The sequence below is a fragment of the Vicugna pacos genome, chromosome 14 (assembly GCF_048564905.1).
Source record: "Vicugna pacos chromosome 14, VicPac4, whole genome shotgun sequence".
Taxonomy (NCBI): domain Eukaryota; kingdom Metazoa; phylum Chordata; class Mammalia; order Artiodactyla; family Camelidae; genus Vicugna; species Vicugna pacos.
The window spans coordinates 7,029,948-7,044,040 of NC_133000.1; the positions used below are offsets into that span (position 1 = coordinate 7,029,948).

At 42.9% G+C, this 14,093-nt stretch overlaps 1 protein-coding gene across 3 annotated transcripts in view; it reads left to right on the forward strand.

Annotated features, from left to right (window-relative positions):
* Nucleotides 1-14,093, forward strand: part of FRY (FRY microtubule binding protein) — a 364,076-nt gene that overhangs the window by 87,943 nt on the left and 262,040 nt on the right. Inside the window, exons 1-2 of one of the 3 annotated variants that reach the window (XM_072976089.1) lie at nt 1,068-1,077; nt 1,212-1,384. Coding sequence is in view for 1 of the 3 variants with exons in the window: in XM_072976086.1 (XP_072832187.1) it covers nt 1,180-1,384 (205 nt within the window). In the remaining 2 variants the exon portion in view is untranslated. The other 2 variants (XM_072976088.1, XM_072976086.1) reach the window with 2 other exon arrangements.

The following is a 14,093-nucleotide window of genomic DNA, read 5'->3' on the forward strand; positions in this document are numbered from 1 at the left end:
TGGGAAGAGAAAAGGCAGATCTTATCATCTTTATCTCCTGACTCACCATGCAACCAGACGGAACTTAAGAGAGGTGGGAGAGTGTGTGTGTCTGTGAGAGACAGAGACAGAGAGATAGGGAGAGAGGAGGGGCGGGGGAGAGGAGACACTGCCCTCGGACACAAGAGAATAAATGAGTGCGTTCTGACTTTTGCACAGTCAGTTAAAGAAAAGAGGGCAGAACGTTTCCACATCAATAGAGTGAGGGGGAAAGAAACAAAGGACACAAAAATGCAAAATCTGGGAGAGAAAGAAGGAAAATCTGGGATGGGTGAAGCAGGAGTCTAGTAAATGCAGCTTTTCCTCAGACCAGCAAACCAGTTGACCATTTGAGTTGAGCGCAAGGCAGAATCCCCACAAGGATAACGACGTTTACTTTTCATTTGCTGAGTGGAGGCCACCATCACTTGCACGGTCACAGCTTGTTTGCTAGACCTCTGACTTCCCCGCCAGACAGCTAAAACTTTTTGAGAAGCCATCTGCCAGGTAGAGCACAGGATGGAAGGGGTGGGTGAGGAGCCGTGCTGGGTTCCCGGCGGTACACACCCACCACGGGTTCCTTCCTGATCATCACCAACCATCTCTCATCAACTTGTCCAGCCAACTTCCAGCTGGCTGCCTGCCACATAAGGAATTTCATAAAGACGGATGTTTGTTCTGCGTGTGTAGTTTGAAACAAAAAAGATAGGAGGGAATGTAAAAATGCTTCTCGAAAACTTGTGAAAATCTACACGAGTTTGGGAACTGGTAATAATAATTAGACTGGCCACTTGCATAGATATTCATCCGTAAAGAGTAAGTTGTGTTTGCTTTACGGCGTTGCACTGATAAAACAGCAATTTCACACGGTAACCATTATACCGCTTTTATTACCCGTGTGCCACATCTGTTCACATTCCTCAGTCTTCTGCACCTAATGATTTTTTTGGATCTCTCCTCCCCCTTGCTATTAACTGTTGAAGGGAGGGGCTACTGAGTAATTCTACACCTGTTCAAGTCCACGCCTACCAACTTGCTCAGCTTCCCAAACAAGTGCGGGTAAAGCACCAGAACGTCTGAATCTGGGGTGGGGACGGCGGTGGCTGCCGCTGGGTTTGGCTTTTCAGATTTTTGTTAAGAAAATCTAATGTATCTCCTACCATGGCAGTTGATGACAGCAATTTATATTCCAGAACGAAGAACAAACTAAATTCATCTCAGAATGACTGTAAATCATCCAGACGGAGTAGCCTGCCACCTGAATTGCTCATAGGAAATGACATTAAAGGAAGACTTCAAAGGAACATTAAAAACTTGGAACCCATTCACCTGAGGCGCCCGAAAAAGAGACCATCCATATTTCCAGGTAGGATTTGTTTCAAGTGATGCCTGCCAGTTAAAAAACAAAAACAATAAGGACTGTCCATCGTTTGTTCAGATCAGATGTGTTACATTTGAAATTAACTTGGGATATGTTTAAGAGCTTAAAGTAGCCAACTAAACATGTTCGAATGTGAAGGATAGAGTGATTCCTCCATCTGAAAGCACTTCTGTCTTTTTTTTCCCTTTATTTCTTTTAACATCTTCAAGGGTCTGTAAATAGGCAGATAAATTTTCTTATCAGGAGCAGCAGGATCACAGAACTGCTTTGCTTGCAGTCCTGAAGAATTCCATGCTGCATTTCATTCTCTGGCGTATTTTCCTTATTTTGCAAGATTATTGGATTGTTGAGTGAAGCTGATGTTTGTGTGCACCAGAAATTAACACCATGAAATACTCGAATGCATGCTTCAAATTCCTGTCTTGCATCAGAGCCTAAAACCATTTGTAGTAAAGGGCTCGATTAAACAATGTGGATGGTGAAGTGGATTAGAGTACAGAAGACTCGTGGATTTCAATCTCGATAAAGAGATGGCTGCTGTAGACGTCTGTGCCTGAAATGACAGGTGTGCAGGTTGTGTAAGATGCCCGTGACAGTGAACTCTCACTGAGGGATCACTGGCGCATGATCACTAGAGAGGATGAATTATTTCGTCAACTTACTTCCATACTATTTGCACTGGAATTTTCCTGGAGAAACGGAAAGTGGCCTTTCTGTTGTGATTGAGTGACTGGAGTCTTTAAGGAGGATAGATTACACCCAACTGCTGGGGGTTAACTCTGTGATGAAAACAAACAAAAATAATTCAGTCAAGCTTTACTTCATCATAAAGATGAAATGGACCCCCACACAGAACAGCTGAGTCTTTATGTTGCTTTTTTAGGAGGTGGTTTAGAAGTGTGGGGACCCAGGGCCTCAAGCTGAAACATTTCATTTCTCAAAGGAATTCTTGTTTTTATGAAGTTCTTGGTTCAGTGATGTGGGAACTCCTGTGCAGGAAAAAGCAAAGACCAGACTAGAACGGGCAGAGGTGGAAGTGTCTGATCGCACTGGGGGGAGAAGGAAGGGGATGATCTGAGAAAGCTTGCAAGGTGGAGCGTCTGAGTGTCTCAAGTTTCTAAAAACACAGTCGCTTTCTGCCTGCTCTCTTTGACCTGAAGGCACCGTGGAGCCCAGAGCTGCCTTGCTCTGAGCTGGCGTGACATGGAGTGTTTTCTGTGGAGCTGGCTCACTAGCCCATCTTCGGGAACCTTCTCCCAGACCTGTTTTTCACCTTCTGCTCTTTCTTCTCTTCCCTTGTGTTTTGGTTTAACACGTCTGGATCCACGTGTGTCATGATTCACCCTGCTTTCTCTGCCACCACGACGCAGCCCCACCCGCATACTTCACGATGGCTTCTTTCTCCCCCTTTCTAGCAGCCAGGTCCCCAGACACCTCATGGCCTCCAGCCACGAGCCCCATTTTGCCCTCTCTTTCAGTAAGGTCATCTAGCGCTGGCTGGCAGCTACAGCCACACAATTGTAAGAAGACCTCCAGTTTGGACCTTGTTATCCTTTATAAGCTCTAAAATTGTTGTCATTAATTTGACAGGGTGGAGTCGTGAAAAGAGCGTTGAACTTTGGGGACCTGAGCCTAGTCTACACTGCCCCTAAATGGCTGTGTGTGATCTCCAAGGCACCTCACCGACCCCGTGGCCTTCAAGTACATTATTTTTTCTGCCCATTTCTGCTGTCACTCCCCTGCGTTGGGGTGGCAATGGAGATGAGCTCTCTATGTCCTTCCCCCAATCTTACTGCCAGGGTCTCCGATGGACAAGGTTGAGAGTAAACTGCCCCAGGTTTGAACAGTACTGGCTACTCATTTTTTAAAATTCCCTTTCAGATAAACCACGACTTCCCTGTAATACAGATTGCACCAACTACTTTTTACAGTGGGTGACTGAGAAATGCCACCAGGCTGCACATCCCACCGTAGCTCCTAAACTTCCGCTGAGAACAGAACTGTACATAGATTGGGATAACCATTCGCATTTTATACTGCTTGGCAGTTACACACAGAGAGCAGATGTAATGTGGGACCAGAGGGTTGGAGAGATTAAGGCGCAACTCAAAATTAACTGGCAAACCTCTAGCTCAGACATGGGTCTTCTAACTCCAGCGTTGAAGCTGTTTCCATCGGTTTCGCTGCGCTCCACTGCCCACTGTTGCTATCATTTGTCTGATGAGTTTAAGATTTGAAGATGTGTCCATGTTCCGACGTGCGTGCCCTCTGACCCTTACACACACACAGAAAACTGTATCTTCCACCTCAAGCCTCCTGTTTTCCCTCCTGCGCTGGATGATTGAAGGATAGGTTGACCAGTTCCTTCATTCACTCCTCAAATATTTAGTTCTTGTACTGTGTTAGGGTAGACTTTCAAGAATCTACCTGTTACCCTTCTGGCCTCATCTCCCATTTCTCCTCTAAGGGCCATCTCACACTGCAGAGACTTATCTATCCCAAATGCAAATATGTTTCTTTCATTCCCTTGCTTAAAATTCTTCAGTGGTTACCAGTGCTGTCAGGATAAAGTCCAGACCCCTTCATGTTGAGTACAGGAGCCTGCAGGACCGGCCACTGCTTCCGGCCCCATCCCTCAGCTCCCCTCCCCCTTGCAGTCTAGCAAAGCCAGCCAGCCTCAGATCCCCGGGGCCCAGCACACGTGCTCTGCTAGGGTAGGTGCTGTACAACCAACCTGCACCGGCTCACCTTCTAATTCCTACTTTGGCTTCCAGTGTCAGCTTGGCACCCCTTCTTCTAGGAAGCTTTCCTGGCCCTCACACCTGGGCCAGGTCCATTCTGTGTCCTTCTCATAACACCTGGGCTTTTCCCTAGCACAGCACTTATCACACTGTATTGTCATCATCTTTTTGCTTGTCTGTATCTTCCACCAGCCAGGGAGCCAGGGACCATATCGGTCTTCTTAACCATTGTATCCCTGGTACCTATCACAATGCTTGGCACATGGTGTGAACTCAATAAATATTTATTCAGTTGACTCAAATCCTGCTGGACAGAATTAGCTCTTGGCATGCCTTGTATACTCCCATTCTCTCGACCCTCCCAACACACACACGTGCACACACACATACACACACGTGCACACACACTTACACACACATGCACACACACACACCTGTATTCCTATTATGCCCTTTTTTCATTCTCCCTCTGGGCTTCAGGGCCTAATTCAAGACCTGTCTTCTGTAGTCACCCAGTCTTTGACCTCTTTGAGTTCTCCTTTATGCCTGCTACCTCCCTGGCCTCGGTGCTGCACAAAGAGTCTTTCCCATTCTTCTTGGGATTGTGTTCAATTGTCTTAGGTTGTGAATGGGTTCAGTGGTCCCTTTGTGGCAACTGTTAAGTTTTTGTTTGCATAGAAACTCTTTGAAAGCAGGGACTATATCTTATGTGTTCTTGAATGGCCCAATGTGTAGGAGAGGAAATTGCACATAGTAGGTTATCAGTTAACATCTGGTGGGGAACTAAGTTGCTGGAAGGCTGTGTGCATCCTGTGGGGCCTACCTGATTCTAGCTCCAGGAAAAACTGGCTGTAGAGACTGTCAAAGGCGAGGCCTTTATACTGATTTTCATCACTACAGGAACTCCTGGTAGGGGAGGAATGCGGGTACCTCTTGTCTCAGTGTGTAATTCTTTCATTACAAAATGCGTTAGGGTTCTACTCTATGCCGAGAGCTATTCCGGACCTTGGAAAGAGAGCAGAAAATAAGGCAGTTTCCTGTGTGACTGATGGCAAAGGGTTTTCCTTGCAGGATGCCTTGTGTGTTGTGCAACCCAATAAGCATCTCTTGAGTAAAGGAATGAGCGCACACCACACTCACAGCCATGGATCTTCAAAAACAAAAGCAATAAGTTTAAAAATAATATTTTTATGATTTTTACCAAAAAGTAAAAACTAATCATTTTTCTTCCCTTAAAGAAGCCTCAGGAATAGAATGCTAGTTTGAGTTGCTTGGTTGAAGTTCTATGTCTGGGTCTCACCAAGCCAGGCGTTAAGAGTGTAAGTCTCCAGCCGGCGGCCAGCCTGGCTTCCTCGTCCCCTGAAGGAAGTCCGGCGGCTCCAGAGCAGAGGGCTTAGCTTGGGTGAAGAAAGCGAAGGAAGAGGGAGAAGTGGTCCCAACACGGACTGCACCCCCAGGCATGTAGGGTTAAAACGAGCATCTCTTCCTTTACCTGGAAGCAGGTGGGGCTCAGGTGCCAGGTGTAGTGGGCGTTCATTCAGCAAACAAGTTGGTGTGTTTAATCAGCTCATTCTTGAAATATCCTGCTGATTTTACAGTCACCTGTTTGAAAAGCCAGGAGCCATCTGCTTGGAGGAAACAGGCAGTTCCCCGCATGTCCTTGTTGCTGAGTCGGAGGAACGGGCTGAGGCTCTGATCGGGACTCACGTGGCAGGTGTATCAGCATGCAGGCTCACCTCCATTCTCATACTTAAGTCAGTTCTGTTCCAGAGGCGTTTTTTTTTTTTTTTAATCCACAATCTAAAAAATGTTATTTAAAATCATTTTACTAACTAAACAGATTTTGAACATTTCTAAAGTAAAGCTGCTTTTTTTTTTTTCTTGCTGCATGTAGGATTTTCTTGGAAACATAGGGTAGTAGCAGGAACAATGCAGCCAGATGGTTCTGGGCTCCCTTAGGGTGGCAGAAGGAGACAGTAAGGACTGGCAGTTCCGTTCTGGCCCCTCCTGGGAGCCTGCTTCTCCAGGCATGGGCAAGACACCCTGTAACTAAGCCTGCCTCCTCAAGTGTTACGTTCGTGTTAGAATTCTGTCATGTTAGTGATTCAATGATGTTTCAGCCGGGCCTTCCAGGGACAATGAGAACTTGGTGGCACCTCCTTAAAGTCATGCTGTGGAAAGAGTGCTTCCTAGGATTGTGCCCAGTTGGATTCAGTGGTTCCCCTTTGTGACAACAGGACCCACCCACGTTTTATACACCTCAGTGTCCCCACAACACCCACCGCGGGGCTTTGATACGGGAGGTGCCGGGAGATGGTGAAGTAGGCAGGCAAGGTGGAGGCGTCTGAGAATGGATGTGTCACAACCACTCTGGGGCCACACCCCCGTCCTGGTCCCGAGACTTCCTTCCACAGCCCCCTTCCAAAGCCCACTGCTCTCAGGGCCCCAGGCAAGACAGCCTCAAAGGCATGAGTTTGAACCCCTCCTCTTATGAAAGAGTTTCAGCCAGAGGATTCCACAAAGGAAATGTCTGCCTCACAACTGGGCTCAAGTTCTGACCCCCAATCTTACTAACTGTGTGACCTTGGACAAGTCACGTGACCTCTCGGAACCTACTTCTTCATCTGTGAAATGGGAGTGAAAATACCAGGGTCACAGGGTTGTGTGAAACTCAGACGATACAGTCCCTGATGATGAAGTGATACATAGCAGGAACTGACAGTGTTCACTCTGTCTTTCTTTCTTTTGGATATCAGAGGTTTGGTTTCTCATAATCAGTACCTTTTCTTTTAATGGGTGAGTGGAGAGTGTAGTTGGAACACTTGCAGTCTTTCTGGTTGGAAGACTTCATCTGACCCTCTATGTAGATTATGTATAATGAGACACCACTAAAAAACCTGTTAGTTTAAATTTACCATAAAAAGAGGATAACATGCAAACTCTTCTTCATAATATAAATATCCATATATTTTCTCAACACAAATTTTAAACTTCAGAGTAATGTCACGTCAGGCCTCTGAAAATTGTTCAGTGTTAGAAACAACAATGTCTGTGATTTAGAAACTTACCTGTAGCTTTGTCGTGTTTCATGATTTACCTAATCTCTGCTTTTGGAAATTCAGTTTTGGCTTTTCTTTGAGCTAAAAGTTGGAATAGGAAGGTAATTGGTCTGCAATTATGTATTATATATAGCTTATATACGAGATTATAAATGAAGTCACTTGAAATTAATCTTTTTAAATACTAGAAGTGTTTACACTTCAAAAACTTTGGAAAGTCAGCATTTAACATTTTCATTTAAAATATTTATAGCTTTTCTTCCTCAGAAATATTGATGCAGCAAAAACTGAGGTATTTTGTTGACTTAAATTAACCAAATTTATTTTTTGGACAAGTTTATTTGGGAGGTGAAATTTCTGTTCTTGTTTTGCTTTGTTTTGTTTTCTAAAATGAAACAAAACCAAAAACTTTTAATGAGGATGTTAGTGGTAGCCCAGTTACTTTTAAGGAAAAAGAAGTGCTAACACTATTTACCTGCATGCTTTATAAGGAAGAGGAGATATGTTTGACCTTTATGCAGGGACCAGTAGTGAGCCCAGCATAAGCAGAAGGCATGAGATTTAAACCTTGACTTCAGGCTTTTCCTCCATAAAAAATAAATAAATACAAACATAGGATTCTGAATTCAGGACACACGATATAGGTATATTGAGAAGTGGCTTAAAAGCTTCTGTTCTAAAAGCCGTTCATTTCCATTTGTTGATCTACAGCAAATGTAGAACTTCATACATTTGACCGCTCCCACACACTTTTCTCCCTATTCTTGAATAATGCTCTAAAGTCTAGTAGTCACATCTAGATTATGAAGAAATAATGTATTTTTACATCCATATAACTTTACTCAAGATACTTCAGTGGTAATTTTAAGCTTTTTTTATTGTTTTCATGAATGGTGTAGTTTTTCTTGTTTGTTTCTGATACTTTATTTTTTCTCTAGGTAACTATTTAAAAAATTATTCTTACCATGGCAACCTCAGTGCTGGCTCTGGAAAATACCATTTCTTTCTTTTTTTTTTTTCCATTTCATTTTAATTGAAGTATAGTTGGTTTATAATGTGTCAATTTCTGGTGTAGAGCATAATGTTTTGGGCATACATTACATGTATTCCTTCCCATATTCTTTTTCATTACAGGTTACTGTAAGATATTGAATATAGTTCCCTGTGCTATACAGTATAAACTTATTGTTTATTTGTTTTACATATAGTAGTTAGTATCTGCAAATCTCCAACTCCCAATTTATCCCTTCCCACCCCCTTTTGCTTCTGGTAACCATAAGTTTGTTTTCTATGTCTGTGAGTCTGTTTCTGATTTGTAAATAAGTTCATTTGTGTCCTTTTTTAGATTCCACATATAAGTGATATATGGTGTTTTTCTTTTTCTTTCTGGCTTTACTTCACTTAGAATGATGATCCCCAGGTCCATCCATGTTGCTGCAAATGGTATAATTTAATTCTTTTTATGGCTGAGTAGTATGAATAATGAACTTTTAAGAAACATTTTGAGGAAAATGGTCATCCAGTTTCTCAGTTACATAAAGAAACAACCATACCCCCAACATTCTTTTGCTTCAAATACTTTGGGACCCTCTAAAGTATGTTGCTTTCAAAAGTTCCTTTGAATACTTGCAGTTTTTCTTTAAAGTCTAGGAAAGTATAGACTTGGGAGTAGGGGTTTACGAAATGAGCTTATACAGAAAAACATTTTCAGGTGACATGCATGTAAACACGCTCATTACAAGATGGTCAGAGTGTTTTTCAGTCAGTTTTAAAACCTTTACATCCTAAGTGGGGCATGAGTTAATTTTCTTGTGCCAAACAGCTGATTATCAGATTTGCCTTTGAGCATCCTGGGAGTTCAGAGCACAGAGATGGTGGAACCATGTGGATGGTGTGTACTTTTGTCAGTAAATCAGATTTATCCATGGGGCTCCCTCAGCTACCAAATAACACTCTTCTCTCCCACCCTGTGAGACTTAAGAATGATTAAGTCATCTTGATAGATAATCAGTACTGGATGGCGTTTTGGAGTCATTATGGGCCAGAAAGATTCAATTTAAAGAAACAAAAAGTATCCAAATACATGCCTAAGGATAAATGAAAGACATTCACAACAAAGTGTACAATATCTGTTCAATAAAAATCTAAACTCTCTTGTTGAATGTCTATTGGATATAAAACACTGAAGGCCTAGATGATGGTTAAGACATCGATACACAGAAATTTGTTCTCCTAATTTTTCACTAGGAGGGCAGGCTGCCCTAATTTGGGCATTCATGATTCTCTGGCACCAGTATTTAAGCCTCCGAGTTGCACCAGTTAATGGCAATACTAAAACCGTGACACCTGGCACGGAAGCCCTAATCAGCAGTGGGGTATCTCCTTGCAGGAAAGTCCCAGGGAACCTTAATTGTCCTCCTCATCAGGATTTCTTTGCTGGGGCTTTGTTTACTTTTTGTAATTTGTGCCTCTTCTGCACCCTCTAAACACAGCTAAGTGGGAAAGGGTCATAAGTCAAATGTTCCTCCCAGGGCTCAGCTCAGGAAGGGTTTCCAGTCTCATGAGATTTTTCAAATGCTTGTACAACCAAGGGAATATTAACTTAGCAATTTAGGACATTCTTTTTAAATCAACTGTACAAATGCAAATTATTGGAGGAGGTTTTTTCAGAATCCGCAAGCACCAGCCCTGGAGATTTGATTGAGGAAGTCTAGACTGGGGCCAGGCTTCTAACTGCTCTGTGAAAAGATTCCCCAGGTACGTGTGATGTTTGTCTCATCCCCTAGGTGAGAACTGCTGACTTAAAGGAAGCAGAAAAGATCTTCAAAGATCGAAGTCATTCTTAAACAGGGGACTATCTCACATGTAGGAAGCAGGAGGCATCTATTCATGCCCGGCCCCCAGCCCTGCCCACGCACACCCCGCCACCACCACCCTCAAAGGTCAATGTGTTCTTAGGCAGGAAGACAGCCTGCATTTTCTCTCCTAATAGTGCCTGGATTTGAGGTCCATTATATACAGACTTCCTTCTGGTTCCCATTCATAACCTTACGAACTACCCATCTAGGTCTTTGTTCAAACCCCTTCTCACATAGGGTGAAACACTAGGACACTTTCTGCCACCTCTTGACCAATTTTTTTAATGGTAACAATGTACTATGGGCTGAATGTTTGTGTCTCCCCCAGAATTCACACGTTGAAGCCACAGTCCGCAATGGGATGGCATTTGGAGACGGAGCCTTTGGGGGCAATGAGGTCATGAGGATGGAACCCTCATTCATGGGGTTAGTGCCCTTGTAAGAAGAGACATGAGAGAGATGCTCTCTCTCTCTCTCTCTCTCTCTCTGTGAGGACACAGTGAGAAGCTAGGAAGACAGCTCCCACTAGACACCAAATCAGCTGGCACCTTGATCTTAGACTTCCCAGTCTCCAGATGTAAATGTTTGTTGTCAAAGCCACCCAGTCTCTGGTAATTGGTTATAGTAGCCTAAACTGACTAAGCCAATTGGATGAATGAGAAATATTTTAAGTCCTTAAAAAGAAAAACTCTCAATCATGTTCAATGAATAAAAGTTGATGATATCATACACAACACTTAGGCACAGAGATTGCATTATTCAGAAATGGAGTAAACTATAGTGACTTATTTTCTTTTGTTGTTGAATCACATCCATCCAAAATAGTGGCTGAGCGACTTCTCAAAAGAAGTATTGCCAAAGTGGTTTTGCTTCTTTAAAGTGTCGACATTTGAGATTAACAAACACTGTAAAATGGATCAATATGTCATTGTTGTGCACAAAATACGGATTAATCAGTGAACTGAAATTCTGTCCCTGCTCTGGACCAGAGTGTTTATAAACCCAAATCTTGAGTACTCCACAGCTATGATCTTAACCTGCTCAGTGCTTGCTGTATGCTGCTCATTGCTGAATGGAGTGGCATATAACATCTATTTAAATGAGGCATAATGAACTATTGCATAGTTTAGGACTTTAAATTTTAAAAGTCATAAAATTTTAAATGTCATGAATTTCATCTCAAGTGGCAATATTTTTCCAATCAGCATTTAAGGAGTATAATTAGGTGAGAAGTATATGTCACTTTCAAAATATTTTTATTTCATTATTGAGAAAATAGTAGTACACATATTTTAAAGCCATGGGGATTCTTCAAGCTCAGATCTTGCCAGTTCTGGACATTAATAAGCTAGTTCAGTGTTTTGATCATCACTACTGTTGTTTTAATCAATGATGGGCTATCTTAGAAAACCTATGGCATTTCTCTGAAAGTTGAATTCTTAATTCCCTGCTAATTATACATCTTATGGATGTGCCTATGAGTCCTGGGCATTTATTATTTTTTAAGAGCTCAAACTGCACAAAGTGCTTGGTGGTTGTGCTATTGAAGAACTTAGACAAGCAAATCACTCACTTGGCAGGGAGCGTGGGGGAAAGTCAGAGCATCGTTGAATTATGGATCTGAAAGAAATCTTAGAGAGCATCTAATTCAATGCCCTCATTTTACAGAAGAAGTGCAGACCTACATAGACAGCTTACCTGGAGCGTCTTCTGCTTCCAGTCTGATCTTCATGAGATCATCACCTAAACCTAGTTTAAGAACCTCTGGGATCTTTTTTTGTAAACAGAGAAGATGAGGAGAAAATGATACCCACCCCTTTCCTTGTGGGTCCCAGAGGCAAGCAATCCATCGTCAGCCTGTGTTTATCCAGCCTCCACATGTCCACTGTGCTGCCCAGGACACAGCAGGGGCAGGGAGTGGGCAGGTGGAGGTCGAAGCTTTAAAAGGCACATGCTGGTCACAGGTGGTGAGACATTCAGCTAAGGGGTGAGCCTGGTCCAGTGCATGGCATCCAGATCTCAGCTGCTTTTATTTTTCATTCTGTCCTTAAGAGATAAAAAGTCTGTTTCTTTGAAGAAAACAATCAAGTGAGAGAAGGGGACTTTTTGTTTCAGGTAACTTTAGTTCAGGGAAACACACAGGAAACATGAGTCTCCTCAGAGACATGATCCAGGGGAAGCCTGGACCGTATATGAACATTTCTTTTGGAGGGAAAATTTCTAGGGATAGTTTCCTTTTGAATGGTCAAGAGGCCTGCTAAACTGTCACTGTCCTCACAGACTAAGATCACTCTTCCCCTTCACAGTGGGGAAACTGAACAAAGCCTATGGAAATGATCTGTTAAGAGAGCAAATCTGAGACAAGACTTCACAGCTTTTCAGTTTCAAGTTCTCCTTCACCAAGTATTCTCTGACGTTTACTCCATTCTCATGTTCAAAACATTATAACCTAAAGCGGCTTCACAACCTTATATCTTAGTAACTGAACAGGAAAAGCTTTTTTTTTCCCATTCAGGATATAACCAAATCCCTAATTAAAAATCAGTCAGTATCTCTCCCGATTTAAGGGGCATCAAATGTAGACAGTGGAATTCGCGTAACGCGCCCATGGAGCAGCCGTGTGCCTGCGCCTGTCCCCGAGAAGTAGATGCTTTGCTCATTTGAGGGAAGTATATTACTTTTTAAGGTTGTCAGGGCTCAGTTTAGTCTCTGAAAAGTAGGTCACCCTGTTGCTTTGTGTGGTCCTCAGTGTAAAAAGTTGTCTAACAGAAAGTTCCACATCTCTAAAGAGATGTGTAGTAAATGATCGTTGCTTTAGGAAAATATCCTAGAAGAACTCAGACTAAAGCAAAAAAAAATCTTCTTAAAGCTAACTTCTTCTGAGCACTAGAGTTTGAAAATACAGAAGATTGTTCTGTTTTGTGTTTTAAAGCTGTAGAAGGAGAAGAGCCTATAACCTGAAAGCCAGCTGAGTGCACTTTGCTCTTCAAATGTGAGTCAGGATTGATCGAGCTTCCATGGCAGTGCCTGTAGAAAGTTCCAGGCCCAGCCCCAAGAATCTACAACTTCTCAGGGACTTGTGCTTAAGATCCTGCTTCTGCTGACGTTTTTGTTTGTTTGTTCTTTTTTCCCCATTTATGGACTTTCTCATTATCTTTTTCTGCTGGGTTCACTGTGTACTTACTGTGTGGGCTCAGAAGGGAGGTTCAGCCTCTTTCCTTGATTTCTGCAAACGGAAACTCAACCATAAAAGCCTGTGTGTATAGCAGACTCTGCAGCTGCCTGGACTGAGACACCCATTCAGCACGAATGGCTTTGATTTAATATTAGATGTCCCTGTTCTGTCAACGCCCTTTCAGCCGCCCTGCCGTTTGAGATTTCTCATTGCTTCTGCTACCAGTACCCTGCAACCTCTGGACATCTTGGTGGCGTCTTCCTCCTTGTCTCTTCCCATCTATCCTTTCAAATTCCTTTCTCCCACAATGTCCCCACAATTTCATTTTCTTCTCCCTCTATTGTAGAGAGTAGTTCTGATCATTGCAGCTCTGACCCCCTGCTCTTCTTCGGACTTGTCACAGCACAGCCCAAACCAGTCGAGGTTCTCATCAGAATCAAAGGGCCATCTGAGACTCTTCCTTTAATGCCATGGTCCTCATAAACGTACATGAGAACCACCTGCAGATCTTCTTAAAATTAAATCCAGGTGCTGGCTCTTCAGGTTTGGGATCAGCCTGGGAATACTTTCTTTTAATAATCATGACTTGAGTCTGATTGAAGGATCTTCAGCTCATGTACTGAGAAACTCTGTAGTCTAATAAGATTTGTCCTCTACAGGAGACAGTTGGATTCCAGAGAGAAGGGGTTTCCTCCTTTGCATATAGACTGTACCTATTCTAGACAAAATCCTGCAAAGACCCCACCATGATTGGGGTAAAACATCTCCCCTTCATCCTATGGTTTGACCATCTTATGGTGTAAGCCTGGGATTACTCTTCTTAGAAGCTCTGTCAGTTAAAACTTTGGTAGACTCATTAGT